This window comes from Acanthamoeba castellanii, assembly GCF_000313135.1.
Source record: "Acanthamoeba castellanii str. Neff unplaced genomic scaffold scf7180000084645, whole genome shotgun sequence".
NCBI classification, from domain to species: domain Eukaryota; phylum Discosea; order Longamoebia; family Acanthamoebidae; genus Acanthamoeba; species Acanthamoeba castellanii.
The window spans coordinates 784,149-801,628 of NW_004457313.1; the positions used below are offsets into that span (position 1 = coordinate 784,149).

General features: G+C 62.4%; 7 protein-coding genes across 7 annotated transcripts in view; 4 read left to right on the forward strand and 3 right to left on the reverse strand.

Moving 5' to 3' along the window:
- The window catches only part of ACA1_094690 (Fanconi anemia complementation group D2 family protein), a gene marked incomplete at both ends in the record, with an annotated part of 8,202 nt that extends 6,826 nt beyond the window's left edge, over positions 1–1,376 (forward strand). The window contains 4 exons of the mRNA XM_004334844.1: positions 198–443; positions 637–816; positions 929–1,021; positions 1,152–1,376. Of these exons, the coding sequence (XP_004334892.1) occupies positions 198–443; positions 637–816; positions 929–1,021; positions 1,152–1,376 (744 nt within the window). The remainder of the gene's footprint in view (positions 1–197; positions 444–636; positions 817–928; positions 1,022–1,151) is intronic.
- A 148-nt stretch (positions 1,377–1,524) lies between these two features.
- Positions 1,525–2,830, forward strand: ACA1_094900 (uncharacterized protein; the record flags this gene model as incomplete). Its single annotated transcript, XM_004334845.1, has 2 exons — positions 1,525–2,535; positions 2,651–2,830. The coding sequence occupies 2 exons, from the start codon at positions 1,525–1,527 to the stop codon at positions 2,828–2,830; spliced, it is 1,191 nt and encodes a 396-aa protein (XP_004334893.1).
- A 248-nt stretch (positions 2,831–3,078) lies between these two features.
- On the reverse strand, positions 3,079–5,381 carry ACA1_094910 (deoxyhypusine synthase; the record flags this gene model as incomplete). Its single annotated transcript, XM_004334846.1, has 9 exons — positions 3,079–3,195; positions 3,313–3,396; positions 3,457–3,602; positions 3,815–3,920; positions 4,093–4,179; positions 4,362–4,453; positions 4,610–4,907; positions 5,117–5,209; positions 5,298–5,381. 9 exons carry the CDS (start codon positions 5,379–5,381, stop codon positions 3,079–3,081), a joined length of 1,107 nt encoding a protein of 368 aa, XP_004334894.1.
- A 574-nt stretch (positions 5,382–5,955) lies between these two features.
- ACA1_094920 (Ankyrin repeat containing protein) lies at positions 5,956–11,634 on the forward strand (the record flags this gene model as incomplete). The annotated part of the gene is made up of 9 exons (XM_004334847.1): positions 5,956–7,131; positions 7,319–9,046; positions 9,194–9,291; positions 9,420–9,591; positions 9,719–9,838; positions 9,984–10,118; positions 10,282–10,725; positions 10,824–10,988; positions 11,134–11,634. 9 exons carry the CDS (start codon positions 5,956–5,958, stop codon positions 11,632–11,634), a joined length of 4,539 nt encoding a protein of 1,512 aa, XP_004334895.1.
- A 311-nt stretch (positions 11,635–11,945) lies between these two features.
- On the forward strand, positions 11,946–12,742 carry ACA1_094930 (ribosomal protein L6, putative; the record flags this gene model as incomplete). Its single annotated transcript, XM_004334848.1, has 4 exons — positions 11,946–11,991; positions 12,090–12,301; positions 12,367–12,577; positions 12,642–12,742. The coding sequence occupies 4 exons, from the start codon at positions 11,946–11,948 to the stop codon at positions 12,740–12,742; spliced, it is 570 nt and encodes a 189-aa protein (XP_004334896.1).
- Positions 12,743–12,862: 120 nt separating this feature from the next.
- ACA1_094940 (cell cycle control proteinrelated, putative) lies at positions 12,863–14,134 on the reverse strand (the record flags this gene model as incomplete). Its single annotated transcript, XM_004334849.1, has 5 exons — positions 12,863–13,180; positions 13,274–13,531; positions 13,650–13,824; positions 13,928–14,007; positions 14,078–14,134. The coding sequence occupies 5 exons, from the start codon at positions 14,132–14,134 to the stop codon at positions 12,863–12,865; spliced, it is 888 nt and encodes a 295-aa protein (XP_004334897.1).
- Positions 14,135–14,331: 197 nt separating this feature from the next.
- Positions 14,332–17,480, reverse strand: part of ACA1_094950 (protein kinase domain containing protein) — a gene marked incomplete at both ends in the record, with an annotated part of 3,869 nt that continues 720 nt past the window's right edge. Inside the window, 10 exons of the mRNA XM_004334850.1 lie at positions 14,332–14,478; positions 14,588–14,795; positions 14,908–15,016; positions 15,126–15,297; positions 15,418–15,528; positions 15,618–15,865; positions 16,017–16,096; positions 16,222–16,303; positions 16,417–16,706; positions 16,807–17,450. Coding sequence (XP_004334898.1) covers positions 14,332–14,478; positions 14,588–14,795; positions 14,908–15,016; positions 15,126–15,297; positions 15,418–15,528; positions 15,618–15,865; positions 16,017–16,096; positions 16,222–16,303; positions 16,417–16,706; positions 16,807–17,450 — 2,091 coding nt within the window. The remainder of the gene's footprint in view (positions 14,479–14,587; positions 14,796–14,907; positions 15,017–15,125; positions 15,298–15,417; positions 15,529–15,617; positions 15,866–16,016; positions 16,097–16,221; positions 16,304–16,416; positions 16,707–16,806; positions 17,451–17,480) is intronic.

Genomic DNA, 17,480 nt, shown 5'->3' on the forward strand with positions numbered 1-17,480 from the left:
CCTGGCACCACCAACCACCACCAACCACCACCAGCCACCACCAGCCACCACCACCACCACCACCGCCGCCCATGCAACTTGGCCGACATGTCACATCCTCCTGGCGCGTACGCTCACGCGCGGCAACGGCAACGGCTGGCGGTGGCCGGTGGTGATAATGGTTAACGACGCGCAGGCCGGCAGTAGACGACGAACAGCAGCAGCAGCAGCAGCAGCCGGAGGAGGAGGAGGAGCAGCAGCAGCAGCAGCAGGGGCGGCCCAAGTTCCGTTCGCTGACGGGGGACACGTTTCCGGCCTACTACCGCGCCCTCCTCGCGCACCTGGACGCGTGCCTCACCGACCTGCCCCTGGCCAACAGCGGCGAGGAGCCGAGCGTGGCCCTCGCCCAGTGCAACCAGCTCGTCCTCCTCTTCCAGGCCCTCTGCCAGCTCTCCCGCTGCGAGGTGACTTCTCCCCAACCACCCCTCGTGTCGTCGTGGCTGGTGGTGGCTGGTGGTCATGGCTGGTGGCTGGTGGTCATGGCTGGTGGTGGCTGGTGGCTGGTGGTCATGGCTGGTGGCTGGTGGTGGCTGGTGGTCATACGCTCACATGTGGTGGTGGTGGTGGTGGTGGTGGTGGGGGGTTGCTACACGCCAGCTGCCGGCTCCGGCGTTGACGGCGCTGCTGCGGCGTGGGCGCACGTTCCTGGACCGGTTCATGAAAGTGATGCCCTTCCTCTCGGCCCACTTCCTGGGCCACCAGGAGGAGATCCTGAGCACCTTCAAGTCCCTCCAGCAGGCCACGCGCACCCTACAGGCCCTGTGCGCACACTCCAAGGTGCTCCTCCTACCTCGGCCCCTCGCCTGGCCGCCGTGAGTGGACGCTTCGTAGTGGCGTGTTGTTTTTTCCCCCAACATCCGTGCCTGGCTTGGGGGGGAGGACGCGCTAGGTGGAGAAGCTGGTGGTGCTGGTCAACCTGGTGCCGCCCATGCGGCGATCGCTGGAGCTGCTGCTGTACAAGGTCAAGGCCATGCTCATCGAGGTGCGTGCAACTCTCCCCCATGCGCTGTTGCACACCTATCGTGTGTGTGTCGTGTGTGTCGTGTGTGTTTATGTCGCCTCACCTGCCCTCGCCCGTCCATGCTCGTTCGCTGGTGGCTGGTGGTGCGCAGAACGACAGCCTGGGTGCCTTCTCCCTGGGCAACCTCAAGCACCGCGATCTCGCCGGGCGAGAAGTGCCCTCACAGCTCGACCTCGACCAATACGACGACGACGACGACGACGACGACGACGAAGATGGAGAGGGCGAGGAAGCCGCCGAGAAGGAGGTCGCAGCGGAGGACGACGAATCCGCCACCACGAGCGACAACGGCGACGAGGACGAAATGGACCTCTGAACAACAAAGTGTGCCTTTTCTTCATTCTTTTTTCCTTTTGTAAATTGGTGCGCAAAACATTTCTCCGGTCCGCATTTCCTTTCCTTTTCCGCTTTGCTTGGTGACGCGAAGCTGCAAAAGGAGGCAAAGAAGAAGAAGAAGAAGAGGGATGGAGCGCAGGAAGGGCAAGCGCCAGCAGAAGAAGCACGGGTTGCCCCTCGTGGCAGAGGACGACCCCGTGGAGTACCAGCACGGCGGCGGCGAGGACGACCGCGACGTGGTGGTGGTGGCCAACAGCACCCGCGTGAAGGGCAGCGGTGTGGGCCACCACGACCACGACAACAGCAGCAGCAGCGATGAGGAGGCGGAGGCGGCGGAGCTTAGCTCGGAGGACTCGGACTCAGAGGAGGACTACGTGGCCTACGGCCGCCTCGACGTGGAGACCGCCACCGACGCCGTCACCGAGTGGCTGCGCCAGCGACTCGCCCCCGAGGAAGAGGACGACGAGGAGGAAAGGGCCAACAAGAGGAGGAAGGCGCCTTCCAAGGGCGGCGCCGTGGCCTCGTCGTCGTCGTTGCCATCCTTGCCATCCACGCGCCGCGAGTGGAGCAGGCAGGCCGACATCGTGCGGCTGTGTCGCGTGGAGCGGCAGGTGGAGGGCCTGGCCGTCGTGGGCCTCCTCCACCAGGCACACCTCATACGGCTCGTACCCCCGCCCGGCACCAATACCGGCGGCGGCGGCCGCGGCCGCAGCAGCAGCAAGGCCGCACCGCGAGGAAAGCGGAAGCCCAAGACGACGACGGCTGCGGACGAGGAGTCCGAAGAAGGAGAAGAGGGCGAGGAGGAGGAGGAGGAGGGTGGGGTGGCGGAGGTGGTGCGAGGGCTGGGCGCCGAGGCCACCGGGCAGGTGGGCGTGGAGTGGGTGGCGCAGCTGCAGGACATGACACGCCTGGAGGAGGCCCTCACGCAGCAGCTCGGCGACGGCAGCGTCATCCTGGCCCGCGTGCTCCCGTGGGTGCGGACCCGTCTCGCCCCGGGTGCCAACGATGGCGGCGGCGGCAAGAAGAAGGGCGGCAAGCAGCAGCAGAGCGGCCTGCCCAGCACGCTCGAAGAGTTGCTCGCCACCATCGAGCAGGAGCAGTGGGGCGCCATCACTCACCGCGTGCGCCCCAACGACGTGGTACCGACCTCCGCCGCCATCTCTCTTCTCTCTCTCACACACACACACGTGCCGGTGTGCCCCCCCCCTCTAACGTGGTTGATGGTGGACATATCCTTCCCCCCCCCCTAACCAGCTGCACGAGCTGGAGCTGAACGAACTGCTCGAGGTGGAAATGGAGCGAAGCGGCAAGCTGACCTACCACACGGCCAAGATCCTCGCCGAGAAGGGCGCCGGGGGCAACGGCTGGAAGTGGCTGCTGGGAGTCCTCCTGCTCCTCTTCATGATGCTCCCCTCCTGGCTCAGCAACCTGTAGCGGGACAGCGCGCAGCAGGCGGCAGCCCCCGACACTGCCCATCTCATCCGATTGCCGCACCGCCTCCCCCCCCCGGAAATCAATGTGCCACCCCCCCCTTGGAGGTTCCCAGTAAATTCCCTGGGCCGAGCAACAACGGCTGGGGTGCAATGCAACCGCTTGCCACCTCATGTGACGGCGGCGGCGGCGGCGGTTTATGTCGTGGCACACTTTCTTTTTCCTCGCGTCCCGACGACTATCGGTCCTGCTTACTGGGCCTTGGCGCCCTCCTCCTGCTGCTGCTGCTCCTTGGTCTTCTTGAGCTGATGCTTGACGAAGGTCTCGGCCACCAGGAGCGGGAACACCATCGACGCGTCGGCGTACATCTGCCCCCCCCCACACCGAGTCAGACCTCAGCTCCCTCGGCCCACACGACACGCGGGAGGCGGCGCAACATGTTGCGGACGACAGCGTGGCCATGGAGGGGGGGGGGCGTTCTGTACCTTGACCGGGGAGGCGTCGTAGCGGATCTTGCCCCACGACTTGGCTTCATCGGGACGCGCGCCCGAATCACTGCCGTCGAACTCCTACACCCACCCATAAGTGTGAGGCGCCGAGAGCGAGAGAGCGTGTGAGCGCATCATTACCTGGCCGGTGTTGATGAACACTGTGTAGTCGGCGCCATTGCGCATGAGGTTGGCGTTGCAAATGTGGTGCTTGATGAGACCTCCGCCGAGGATGATCATGCCCGACTTCTTGGCGTACACGGCCTTGTTGTTGATTCCGCGAATGTCTGCCCCCACCCCCAACCCCACCAATGCGAAGAAGGATCGCCACGGAAGGATACAATAATAATAATAATAACAATAATAACAATAATAACAATAATAACAAAATAACAAAAAACAACAATAATAATAATAATGGAGGCGAATGGACCACGACATCACGACGGGTGAGTGGCGAGCGGCCCGATGGTGTGGAGGAGCGGAGGGGGGAGCGCACCCTGCGCAATGTCGACGATGAGGCCCTCGTTTTGGTACGAGTGGAAGTAGATCATGTCGCCAATCGAACCGTCGGTCAGGCCCGGGCAGAACACGGGGATGTCATTCTGCACGCCCCGCCCCCCCACACGATGACATGACCGGGGGATCGCGTTAATGCTAAGGTCCGGATAGAGGGCCGCCTCTAGAGGTGGTCCGATCTGATCTGATCTGGTCTGGTCTGGTCTGGTCTGGTCTGGTCTGGTCTGGTCTGGTGTGGTGGTGTGGGCTGAGCCGAACCTTCCAGCACCAGTAGTAAACGGACTCGGGGTTGTTGATCTCCTTGCCGAACCGGCTGATCATCTTCGACGGACTCCAGATCTCACCCTATGTACGACATGATCATTCATATTATTATTATTAATATTGTTATTGGTTGTTGTTGGTTGTTGCTACACCACCAGTCGCGAGGAGGGCAGCTGTGTGAGAACCGAGAAGTGGGAGGCGGCGGGCGCACGCACGGCCCGAGTGTGTGTGTGTGCGAGCGTGTGTGTGTGTGTGTGTCGCACCTTCTCCTTCTGTTCGAGCACCATGGCGTCGAGGACTGGCAGAATCCACTCCTCAAACTTGACGTAGTTCTCGTTGGGGATGATCAGGTTGCCTGCACTCGAGAAGAGAGAGCGAGCGAGCGAGAGAGAAGAGAGAGAGAGAGGCGCGATGTATAGAAATAAGAGGGGGGGGACATAGAGATGTCAATCATAGAAAAAGACGCATGGAGAGATAAGAGGTACGCGCTGTGCTGGTGCTGACCACGCACCGATGCGGTTCTGTCCCTTGAGGCGGAGGGCGCATCCATCGAGGCTGAAGTCTCCCACGCAGTAGGTGGGGGCGAAGCACTTGATGAAGTCCTCCTCGATGCCGCCGGCGCTGGAGACGATGACGTCGACGAGCTTGTGCTGGCACAGGTAGCGGATGATCTCGCGCACGCCCGACGAGATCATGTTGGACGTGTAGCCCAGGAAGATCGTGCACTTGACCCCCTTGCGGTACTCCGGGTCCCGGCTCTCCTCGTCGTCCTTCTCCGTCACCGGCTCGTCGTTGAGCGACCACCGCAACTGCACCCCCACCCACCCACCGCACGCACCCACACGCAGCACCCACCCACGCAGCACAGGCAGCAGCACCGCGGCTGTCAGCCGGCGGCTCTGTGGCACTTGCCACGGCACGCACGGCCTCACACGGCGTGTGTCCTCCTCCTCCTCCTCGCCACTCTCCCCCCCCCCAACAAGACGAACAAAGTGGGCTGTGCGGGGGGCACGGGCACCATGCGGTTGACTTCGTCGACGGCCTGGCCGAAGGAGGTGGCCTGGAAGCCCGTGGTCTTCAGAGAGGCCATCAGAGCCTCGTAGTCCAGACCCTGTTTGCCCACCACCAGCCACCAGCATCCGTACCATCGCGGCGTCAGCCAACAAGAGCGGCAGTACAGGGTGAAGAGAGCGGGGCACCTTGTTGAAGTCGTAGCCCTGCACGATGGGGGTGCCCTCGGGCAGAGGCTCAGCCTTGACCATGACGAAGCCGTGTGCGTCCATGCTATTGTTAGAGAGGGGAAGTGCAGATGGAGATGGACAGCTGGTTCACCTCCGTTCCTATTTCTTTTCCTGTTTCTTTCTCCGCGCGTAGCAGCAAAAAGAAACAGTCCGAGAAAACCTGGAGAGAAAGTGAAAAAAAAATGAGATGTCACAAACAAGCGACAGCAATCGATTTGTGGGACCCCCGCACCCACGAGAGGGGCGATGAACCACCACCACGGCAAGTGACCACCACCGCCACCGGCCGCCTCGGGGCGGTGAGGGTCCTCCGTCTGGTTTCGTCCAGCCAATGGGAGAACGGCACCGGTTAGCGCAGTTAAGGAAGAAGGAGACCTCTTCGGGGAGCCCCCGAGAAAAGGAAGGCGGCGTGTGGACCCCACCCAACTCGCCAAGGGGGAGGCCAAGGTAAGAAGAAAGGCGAACACCACCCGTGAGGGAGAAGAGATCTGTCCATATAATCTTTCTCTTCCCATCGGAGGTAGCGACTCTACTAAAAACAGCAGCGTAAATTTCAAGTACACTCGAGTAGTACAGCCAGCCAAGGTCGAACCAGGTTGATTATTTGAAAGGCGTGATGGCCGATAAGGGTCGCTCATCGTCGACCAAGAAGGCGCCCAAGACGCCGGGGCGCGAGGCCGCCTCGCCTCGCGATCGAGACCGCGACCGCGACCGGGAGAGGGAGCGGGACACGAAGAAGGGCGAGGAGCCCTCGCGCTCGCGTTCGGAGCGGGACAACCGCTCGCTGATGGCCAAGGACGACACCAAGAAGCGGGGAGACGACCGCAGGCGCGAGAGCGAGAAGAAGGAGCGCAGCAGCGGCGACAAGCCCAGCTCCTCGTCCTCGTCGTCGGGTGGTCGACACGGGGGCGGCACCATACGCGACAAGAGCCGGAAGGGAGGGAGCGGCATCAGCAGCGGCAGCGTCCTCACGCCCACCGGCGAGGGCGGCCCGCGCGAGGGCATGGACTCGGTGATCGCCGGCCTGCAGGCCTTCATGCCCGTCGACCACACCACCACCAACGGCGAGGCAGGTGCGGGAGCGGCGGCGGCGGCGGGGTTGGAGGGCGAGGAGGAGGAGGAGGACGACATCCAGGTGCTGGACGCGGAGGGTCGTTCGTGCGGGCTGCACATCGCGGCGGCCAAGGACAACGTGGCGGACGTGGCGCGGTACATCAAGGCCGGGTACGACGTGAACAAGCCCGACGCCGAGGGGGCGACGGCCCTGCACCACGCAGCCTACCGGGGCTCGCTGCAGGCGGCCAAGGTGCTCATGGAGGCCGGCGCGCAGGTGGACGCCACCGACACCGACCTGGTGACGCCGCTGCTGCACGCGGCCTTCATGGGCCAGGCCGAGGTGGTCAAGCTGCTGGTGGCCCGGGGCGCCAACATCAACCACAAGGACAAGGACGGCGGGATGGCCCTCCAGAACGCGTGCTACAACGGACACGTGGGCTGCGTGCAGATCCTGATCGACGCCGGCGCCGACATGAACCACGTCGACGAGGACAGCTCCACGTGCCTCCACTACGCGGCCTTTGGCGGCAACCTCGAGGTGCTCAAGGTGCTCCTCAAGACCAAGGTCAAGATCGAGGCCCGCGACAAGGACGGCCAGACCGCCATGCACCACGCCGCCTACAACGGATACCTCAACATCTGCTCCGCCCTCGTCGACAACGGCGCCAAGCCCTCCGCCCTCGACTTTGGCGGCGCCACGCCCCTCCACCTCGCCGCCTACAACAACAAGCTCTCCGTACGTTGAACCCCTACGTGTTGTTGGTGTTGGTTGGTTGGTTGGTTGTTGTTCCTCATCACCACACGCACACGGAGCGATGTACGCCGGCCTCGACTCACCATTGTGTGTGTCCCGTGTGCATGTGTGTGTGTGCATGTGTGCATGTGTGTGTGCATGTGTGTGTGTGTGTGTGTATGGTGGGCAGGTGGTGGAGTACCTGTTGTCGCTCAAGGTGGACCTGGACAAGCAGGACAAAGAGGGCGCGACGCCGCTGCACAAGTCGGCCTACATGGGCGACAACGACGTGCTCAAGCTGCTGATCGACAAGGGGGCCAACGTGCGGAGCGTGGACAACGAGGGCGCGACGCCGCTGCACAAGGCGGCCTTCAACGGGCGCGCGTGGTGCGTCAAGTACCTGCTGGAGAAGGGGGCCAGCGTGGACGCCGTGGACAGCGAGAAGGGCACGCCGCTGCACAACGCGGTGTACAACGGGCACACGGACTGCGCGGCGATCCTCATCCGCCACAAGGCCAAGATCGACGCCTTCGACGGGGTGGGGCGCACGGCGCTGCACGGGGCGGCGTGCTTCGGGTACCGGGACTGCGCGGCGCTGCTGCTGGAGAACGCGGCCAACCCGAACTGCCCCGACAACGAGAAGTTCACGCCGCTGCACCTGGCGGCCTTCAACGGGTCGACGACGACGGCGGTGTTCCTGCTGGACCGCGGGGCCAACCCGCGCGCCAAGAACGCGGAGGGGACGACGCCGCTGCACTACGCGGCCTACCGCGGGCACACGGGCATCGTGAGCCTGCTGCTGGAGCGCAAGGCGCCCGTCGAGGTGGCCAACGACAAGGGACAGACGCCGCTGCACAACGCGGCGCTGGGCGGGCAGGTGGAGGCGGCGGCCTACCTGATCTACAAGGGGGCCGACGTCAACGTGCAGGACACGGAGCGCGGGGACACGCCGCTGCACCTGGCCATCCGGTCGGACGAGGTGGAGATGTGCGCCCTGCTGGTGTCCAAGAAGGCCGACTGGGACCGGCTCAAGAACCGGGACGGGGACACGGCCTACAAGCTCGCCCAGGAGGTCAAGTTCCCGGCCATCCTCGAGTTCTTCTCCATCCTCAGCTCCGACAAGAACCCGATGAACCCGGAGAACCGCGCCAAGTGGATGAACCTCAAGCGCTCCGACAAGAAGAAGGAGCTCGCCGAGCTGCGCACCCTGTGGCACGTGCTCAAGGGCCAGACCATGCCCCTCGGCGGCGCCCTGCCCGACCCGTCGCCCATGGGCGGCCGAGGAGGGCACGAGGGCCAGAAGGGCACCAACTTTGAGAACCTGGGCTACGCCGCCCTGGGCGACCTCAACGACCCGGTCTCCATCTGCGCCCAGGTCAAGTGGGAGGCCAACCGCCTCAAGTCCTCCAAGAACCTCCTCAACCTCCTCCGCCACCTCCTCCTCATCCCCACCCACCAGAAGGTGGGCGCCAAGATCTGGGAGGTGCTCGAGTTCTTCGTCCACGGCGTGTGCATCCTCCGCGACGAACACGACGTCTCCAAGGACCTCACCCGCCTCTCCCTCGAGGCCTTCAAGAAGGCCCTCAACCGCAAGGACAAGATCGTCGTCGACGACAAGCTCGCCCTCCTCCACACCATCGAGGAGGCCCTCAAGATCCTCTTCCCCCAGTGCGAGACACAGGGCGACGACGTCGTCGAGCTCATCTGGGAGGGCATCGGCGACGGCGACGCCAACGACGACGACGACAGCGACGGCGACGACGACGACTCGGAGAAGGAGGTCGACGAGGACGGCGCCACCGAGTACAACTCTTCCGACGAGGAGACCGCCAAGTCCGCCAAGAAGGTCAAGCCCCGCATGCGCGTCAACCCCAAGACCGGCGAGAGCGAGATCCAGGCCGACATGGAACTCGACAAGGTCCGACACACACACCACACCACGACACGACACACACACACACACACACTGTCCCGCTTCCCCCATATACCACACCACCGCCGCCACCACTGCAACTCTACGAAACTGGTGGCCGACCAATCTCCGTATTCCTCCCCGCGCGTGCAGGACGAGGAGAACGAAGAGGAGACCAAGTCCAAGGTGGTCGACTTCGAGCTGCCCTCCATTCCCGACATCGAGGACGACGAGCCCGAGGCTCCCGCCGGGTACGCTCTTTGCTGTTGCCGGCTGCCGGTTGAGCGGGGAGGTTCTCACGCAAGTGTTTGGACGCGCGCGTGCTGTGTCTGCTGTGTTCTGGCTGGTGGTGGTGACACACACACACACACAATGACAGTGCCACGCCAAGCGCGGACGCCGGCGGCATTCCGCCCCCGCCCCCCATGTTCGGAGGTCCGCCTCCTCCGCCGGGCGCGGGTCCTCCGCCGCCCCCGGGCATGGGCCCGCCCCCGCTGCCGGGCAAGGCGGCCTTCAACGGCATCAAGCTCAAGCGCTTCAACTGGATCAAGGTACCGACATTGGGCCTAGGCTGGTCCGTGCGTGTGTGTGCGCATATGATGGTCAGACGCTGATGCGTTTTATTGCATGGCGCCATGTTTGCTGTGGTCGTGGTGGGCGGTGGTGGTGGGAGCACAGGTTCCGCCGGGCAAGCTGAAGAAGTCGATGTGGGTGCAGGCGGAGAAGAACACGAAGGGCATCGTCCTCGAGAACAAGACCCTCGAGTCCCTCTTCTTCCTCCCCACCGGCAAGGAAAAGGTGCGCGCCGCACGTGGGTGAAGAAGCCGACGAACCCAAAAACAAACACACGGGCTGTACAACCGTAGCCGTGTACTCACGCCGTCGTTGTCGTTGTGAATTCGTGGTGGTGGTGGCGGTGGGGGATGCGCGTGTGGGAGAGCAGGAGGAGGAGGCCAAGAACCCCAAGGGCCAGGTGTCGATCATCAACATCCAGCGCGCCAACAACGTGGGCATCCTCCTTTGCCGATTCCCCATCTCTCACAGCGAGATCAGGAAGTCCATCCTCGCCTGCGATGAGGTCTGCTCCTCCCCTTCCCCCTACTTTCACACGACACACACGACACACACGACACACACGACACACACGACACATACGACACACACGACGTGATCCGCTATCAGGATGGTGGTGATGTGTTGTGTGGTCACTTACCCGCCTCCCTCTGTGCCGGACGCTGCAGAAGGTGCTCAGTCTCGACATGGCCCGCTCTCTGGTGCGGCTGGCGCCCACCAAGGACGAGATCGAGATGATCCAGCAGTACAAGGGCGACAAGGACAAGCTGGGCGCGGCGGAGAAGTTCTTCCTGGAGATGATGGTCATCCCGCGGTTGGCCGAGCGACTGGCGTGCTTCGTGTACAAGGGCGAATTCGCCACGCGCTACGAAGAGCTCAGGATCGACATCAAGGAGTGCAACGTCGCCATGCATGAGCTCCGCACCAGCAACAAGCTCCGCCGCATCATGGAGGTGGTCCTCGTGCTGGGCAACTTCATGAACCGGGCCTACGGCTACAACGGACAGGGTCAGGGCTACACCACCGACTCGCTCATTAAGCTCGTCGACACCAAGTCCACCATCAAGGTCAAGGGCCGCTCCACCTACCACCTCCTCCACCACCTCATCCAGGTACGTACGCCCTCCCCCCCCCTCAACAACACACCACGCCCGGCACACAACACACCCGGTGGCCTCTTACCTGCTCGGCGGGTGCTCTCTCTCTCCAGTATTTGGAGAGGGTCAAGGTCGAGCTGCTGGGGTGGCGCGAGGAGATGCCTCACATCCGCGATGGCCACATGGAGCGCATGAACGAGACCATCCGCCAGGTCACCGTCATCAGGGAAGGCCTCGCCCAGGTCGAGGAGGAGATCAAGCACCACAAGGGCTCCAAGGTTCCCACCGCACCGCACCACACCCCTTGCCTGCCCTTGTTCTGTGACTTGCTCCCTCGCGAGAGTGGTGACCGCTAATCACCCATGTGGATGAATGTATGTCGTGTGTGTCGTGTGCCGTGTGTGCGTGTGCGTGTGCGTGCAGGCGACGGATCCGTTCGGGAAGGTGATGAGCGACTTCTTCGAGGAGGCCAAGGAGCAGCTGGACAAGCTGAACGAGGACGTGACGCAGATGAAGAAGCGGTACGAGAACTTGTGCGCCTACTTCGGAGAGGATCCTGCCAAGGCGGACCCGGTGTCGCAGATCGTCAAGTTCGGGGAGGCCTTCAAGGTGGCCGTGGCCGAGAACGCGCTCGCGCAGGCGGCCAAGGAGCAGGCAGCCAAGAAGGCGCTGGCGGCGTCGCAGATGAAGAAGCGCATCTCCGTGGGCCAGCGCAAGTCGACCAAGGGCAAGCAGATCAAGCCGGAGGGCGCCGCCCTGGGCAAGAAGGCCGCCAAGGTGTCGGCCAAGCACCTCGACAAGCGGCGAGAGGCCGGCGCCAAGCGCGTCACCGACCGCATGCAGCGCCTCAAGGGCAAGGCCATCGGCCGCAAGAACTCCATCGCCAAGTCCGACGAGGCCCCCGCCACCGAGGAGGCCGCCTAACCAACACTGACCTACCGATCTACCGACCGACCGACCTCTGGCCTCCCGCCACTGCTGAACATCCTGCACCGCGCCAGCACCCTCTTCTTCTGTTTCTGTAATAAAGTGTCCCTCTCTGGGGCGGCACATTTTTATTTATTGTTTTGGTGGTGTGCGGTATTTTCCGGGTTTGCTGGTTCGGTGGCGGGAAATATGCGGGGGTTGGAAGGGTGACGGAATAGCCTGGCAGCGCGAGCGGTATCGTCTTCTCTTCTTCCTTTCTCTCTCTCCCCTCGTAGTGGACCCCCGCTGCCCTCTGTTCCATCGTAGAAATGAAGACCATCGTCGCCTCCCAGGTCCTTCCCCTCCCCAAGAACGGTACGATCTCGCACCCAGGGGATTATGAATGAGCGCAATTAGATTCTCAATTGAGGACATGCCTGCTCATGCGCCATCCATACATCCATCCAATGCAGTGACCGTCAGCGTCAACTCGCGTGTGGTCACCGTCAAGGGTCCCCGCGGTGAGCTCACCCGCAGGTTCAAGCACACCGATGCCGAGATGGAGATCATCGGCGGCAAGAAGAGGAAGCTGAAGGTCACCATCTGGTTCGGCAAGAGGAAGAACCTCGCCTGCATCCGCACCATCTGCACCCACATCAAGAACATGATCGTCGGTGTCACTAAGGTACGCCTAATCGACCCTTTCATCCATTGGTTCACTTCTCACCCATTCTCCCACTCATCGCGTAGGGCTACGAGTACAAGATGAAGTTTGTCTACGCCCATTTCCCCGTGAACTGCAACATCCCCGATGACGGCAAGTTCGTGGAGATTCACAACTTCTTGGGCGAGAAGGTCGTCCGTCGCGTGCACATGCTCGAGGGTGTCAAGGTCACCCGTTCCACTGAGAAGGACGAGATCATCCTCACCGGCAACGATCTCGAGCTCGTCTCTCAGTCCGGTACTTACCCCCCCCCCAACAGCATTTCTCCATGTACATCTTTCTAATCCCCCCCCTCTTGCAGCTGCCAACGTGCACCAGTCGGTTCTCGTGAAGAACAAGGATATCCGTAAGTTCTTGGACGGTATTTATGTCAGCGAGAAGAAGGTCATCGGTCAGGAGTAAGTGGTGGCAATGTAACGGAAGGTCCACTCAAACTAAAAGCACATTAAAATCTCTGCTCTCCGCCCAGCCCAGCTTTTTGATTCTCATGAATGTTGTTCATTCTTCACAAATCAAGGAAGCTCACAGTGGCCCCTTGGTGACTACAATGCTCGCGCCAGCGCGGGTTGGGGTAGGGCTGGTAGACGCTCTCCTGCCGTAAAGGCTGCTGGCCAGTGCGCGAAGTTGTTCGTTCTTCTTGGCCTCCGCGGAGGTGGCCTTGTTGGCTGTGGCCGTTGCGAAGATGGGCGTGATGGTGGTTCTTCTTCGCTTGACCACGCGGTCAGGCGAGAACGCGCTCTGCGCCATCAGCCGATCCGTTTCCGTGGTGGGCAAGAGCGTGATGGACAGGTTCTTGGCTTCTCGCTCCTTCTTCTCCTCCGCCAGCTCTTTCTTTCGCTTCTGTAAACACACAGCAGCGAAAGAGCTCTTAGTCACCACCACCATCCAACAAAATGACGACCAACAGATCGCCACCACACGATGAGCACGCACCCGGAATGAGCCACGCAGGGCCGAGTTGAGGGCGTAGTCGTCCTGCACGTCGTCTTTGATCTCCTGTAATCGGAGCAGGCTGGGCGCGCTCTCCTTGGCCTTGCGCACGTCCTCGGTCTGGTGCTCCAAGCGGTAGAAGGGATCCTCGGCGAGCTTCTTGGCTTCCTCCTCGTCCTTCAGCTTCATCGTCTCGCTGTCCTTTTCGTCCCACGTCTCTTCTTTTCGCTTCGCCCCACTCACGATCTCGTAGTCCGAATGCTGTGATGGTCACGTGTGGCGGACAGTCGCACGAGCTTCAGCATTCTCCACACCGCACACGAACGACCGCACGCGCGCACACAGCAGCCGGTATGGCGGTGGGGCGTGGGGCTGGTACCTCGGGGTCGGTCTTGATCTCCATGTAGTTGGGACACAGGTGGCATCGCATGCGGAACTGGTAGATGGGAGTGGAGAAGTACTTGCCCACCTGCTTCTTCTCCGCATTGTACCGCTTGCCGCGCGCGATGTGAATGCCGCACCCACCGCACCACACGTTGTAGGGCATCTCGAACCTGCAGAAGAAAGAGAGGGGGGGGGGGAACGCTCTGCGTCAGTCGCGCCGTTCACCTGTCGCGCTCTCGTACACGGCATCATTGGGGGTAAAGGTGGCGGTACCGTATCACGAGGATGCCTTGGTCCAGTTTCTTGGCACGTTCGCGCAGAGGGTGCGACCCCACGAATTTGTTGAGCCCGCCCTGCCCAACGTTGAGATGAGCAGCGCATCGGGCAGAGATAGGAGGGACAAGCGGCATTCGGCCCACGTACATATTTGGGGTCGTAGTCAGGAGGGTAGTACTTGTTCGTCGCCTTTCGGTCTGCCATGGCGGGGTGTGGTTGAGATGCCTCTTCTTTGTTTTATGTTTTATTTTCTCGCCTTTTCCTGCTCGAAGAAGGCGAGGCGTGGTATGAAAAGTTTTTATTTTTTCTCCCGTCTCCGCGGTGGCCGGCAGCCAGGCGGGGGCTGACCCACACGATCACCCCCTCGTGCATGCACATACCCAACCGACTGACTGCCGCGCTCACTTCTGCTTCTTGTCGCGCTCGAACATGAGGATGTTCTGACGGGCGAGGAGGGTCTTGATGGTCTTGGCCTTGGGCGGATTCTTCTTGAGGTGCTCCTCGAACCTGCGCCTGTGCTGGCTCACGTCCGGAATGTTATTGCAGTCCTGGGCACAACACACACACACACATACCCACACAAACCAAGTCAGCATCACATATCATTCGGTTGACAGCCGAGGAGGAGGAGGAGGAGGAGGAGGAGTGGGTGTGTACGGTGATGTTGAGGAAGTCGCGGAAGAGAGGACGCCACAGGTCGGCCTGATGGTAGCGCTTGAAGGGCATTTTGGGCATCAGGTCCTTCGTCCTCGGGTCTCGGATGACGTCGATGAAGTTTCCGTGCAGCAGGCAGTGGACCACCCCGCAGATACCGAACAGGTCGGCCTGGTAGGTCCAGGGACGCCCCTCCGTCATCTCCGTGCACCTGCCACACCGCCACACAACCAAGAGGACAAGCCAGTCAGCGTGACTGCCATCGGCGCTGCGTGATGTGTCGTGTCGTTGGTCGTGTAGTTGGTCGTGTCGTGTGCACGCACTTGAAACCCTCCACGTGATTGCCCGAATTGAAGACGGTGCCCTCGGGGTAGAGGCGGGTGTCGATGCTCCGCCCGTAGTCGATCAGTACGAGCCCCTTGCCGTCCCAGCCTGTTCATGCGTATGCAGAGGAGAAGGAGAACAGCAGCGTTAGCCGGCTATGCGGTAAGGACGACATCACGTCGAACGCATCGATGGAAGGGTTGGGCGCTCTACGTACCCGCGGAACCCGAGCCCCAATCGTCGAGTTCGACGCCGGGGTTGTTCTTGATGAGGAAGTTATCGGGCTTGATGTCGCCGTGGATGATGCCCGCACCGTGGAGGATTTCGATGATCTTGAGCATCTCCAGCGTGTAGTAGATGATCAGCGGCTCGTCCATGCGCTTGTTCATCTGCTCGATGATCAGCAAGCGCAGTCCGGCCACGTGTTAGCAGGAGACGACCACCCACTCGGAAAACACTTTTCCAAAATATCTGTTATAAGATTGAACAACACACACACACAGCGTTACCTTGTGGAAACAGTTCATGGCGTCCTGCAGAGTGCCATCGCTAAACTGCATGAGTGTGAGGGCCTTGTCGCTATACATGTGGATCGAGTGGAACCGAACAAAATTGTGGTGCTGCCGCAAGAGAGAGAGAGAGAGAGAACACGCCACGGATGGGCGTTAGGCGGGGCCAGACTAGCGGAGGGATGCGACCAAGGCGGTACCAGGTTGCGCGGGATGCGTTCGAGGATCTGGTGGTGGATGTACCACTCCCACAGGGAGGGCTCGTTGAGCACCTTGAGGGCGGCGTTGGTCTCCCCGCCCTCCAGGTCGATGAACGAGCACTCGATGATGTCGACCTTGAAGACCGTGGCGAAGGCTCCCTCACCGACGCGCTCCTCCACCTCGATGCAGACCTCCGGCAGCTCGAGCTGGGGTTCGGCCACCGAACTGACCCGGCGCCCTCGCGGCACTGTTGGTTGTTGTGGTTGTTGTCGAACGACACAAACCGACCGCGGGCTTAAGCGACCACCACTCACTGCAACCACCAGCGCGAGCGCGGGTGCGAGAGGGCAGCAGCAGCAGCAGCAGCAAATGACGAGCGAGGAGGCGGGAGTGAGCACCCTTCAATATGTTCCTTCCCGGCGCCTTCTCCGGTCGGCAGTCGAAAAAATTGGGATAGCGCGTCACCTTGTCCCCCAACCTGCACAAGACACGAGCAGCAGCAGCAGCAACACAAGCGTGTGCGTGAGGACAATAACAATAACACCAACAATGCAGCCGTAGTGTGTGCCGCATAACATAGTGGTGATGGCGATGGAGGCGTACAATTGGAGTAGGCGCTTCTCTTCGCTGAGCAGCCAGGGATCGACAACGGACGCTTTCTGCTTGACCTGGCCCAACCGCTCGTCTATGCATCACCATCGCGATCAGGTGTACATAGTAGTGGGATTATACACATGCCGAGCGTGTGTGTGTGTCCAAAGCAGAACCAGCGCGAGAGAGAGCGTAGAAGAGGCGTACCTGCTGGTTGCCTCTTGCCGCCGCCGCCGCCGCCGGTCGCTTGAGCAGTGCTGCTGGCCGGCGGGTTGTCGTCAAAATCAGAGAAGATGGCGAAGGAGGCGGCCTGCGGCTTCTGCAGGACGGGCAGGGTGAGCAGGCTCGTGGTATCGGCGCCATCGCCCTCCTGCGCGCCGTCGTCAAACACGGCAAAGTCCAGCTTGGGCGGCCTCAGGGCGCCAGCCCCCTGCTGCTTCAACGGCACAGGCGAGCCTTGCTCGTCCTCGTAGATCTGGAACCCGCCGGCCGACGGCCTACGATCGTAGGTGGTGTGCGTGTGGTGGTGGTGGTGGTGGTGCGTCGTCGGTTGGGCGAAAAGGCGAAAGCGAAGTGCGGGCGTGGAGGGAGGCGTACGCTTGGGCCAGGGCGCCGGCGGGGAGGAGGCCGGTGTCGTCCCAGGAGAGGTTGCTGGTGATCTCGTCGGGCTCCTCGCCCTGGTTACGGGCGGCGATGACCTCCCGCACGGCATCGCCATAGGTGCGCTTATTGTGCGCCGGCTCAAAGCGGGGCACGTTGGCGGCGGCCTGGCGGTTCTCCTTGGCGGCCAGCTCCTCCTGGAGCACCTCGCGGTTGGTCTTCTTGGTCGGCTGCACGGCGAGGCCCAGGCCCTTGCGCGCTGGCGCGACGGCGCCCGGGGTCTGCGCGCTCTTTGCCGCAGCGCTGCGACCGCTGGCGCCGCGGGACCTGGCCGGCGCCGCATTCTCGCGGTCCTCGATGGGGATCGACGAGAGGGTGGCGTCGCCCAGCGCGCGCGTGTCGTCGTCAAAGTCGCCGGAGAACATGGACATGACGTTGGCCATGGCGGCCCGTGTGTTCATCGTGACCGTCGGCGTGGGCGGGGCGTCGCCGTGGGCGTGCCGCCCGCCACCAACGCCGGCGAGACTCTCGCGCGAGGGGGCCGCGTCCTGCAGAAAGCCGCCGCGCAGAGCGGCGGTGAGGGAAGTCGTCTCGTCGCGCGGCGCGCCGTCGTCGGCACCGTCGGCAAAGAGCGGGAGGACCTTGTCCAGCGCGCGCTTGGTGTGGAAGGT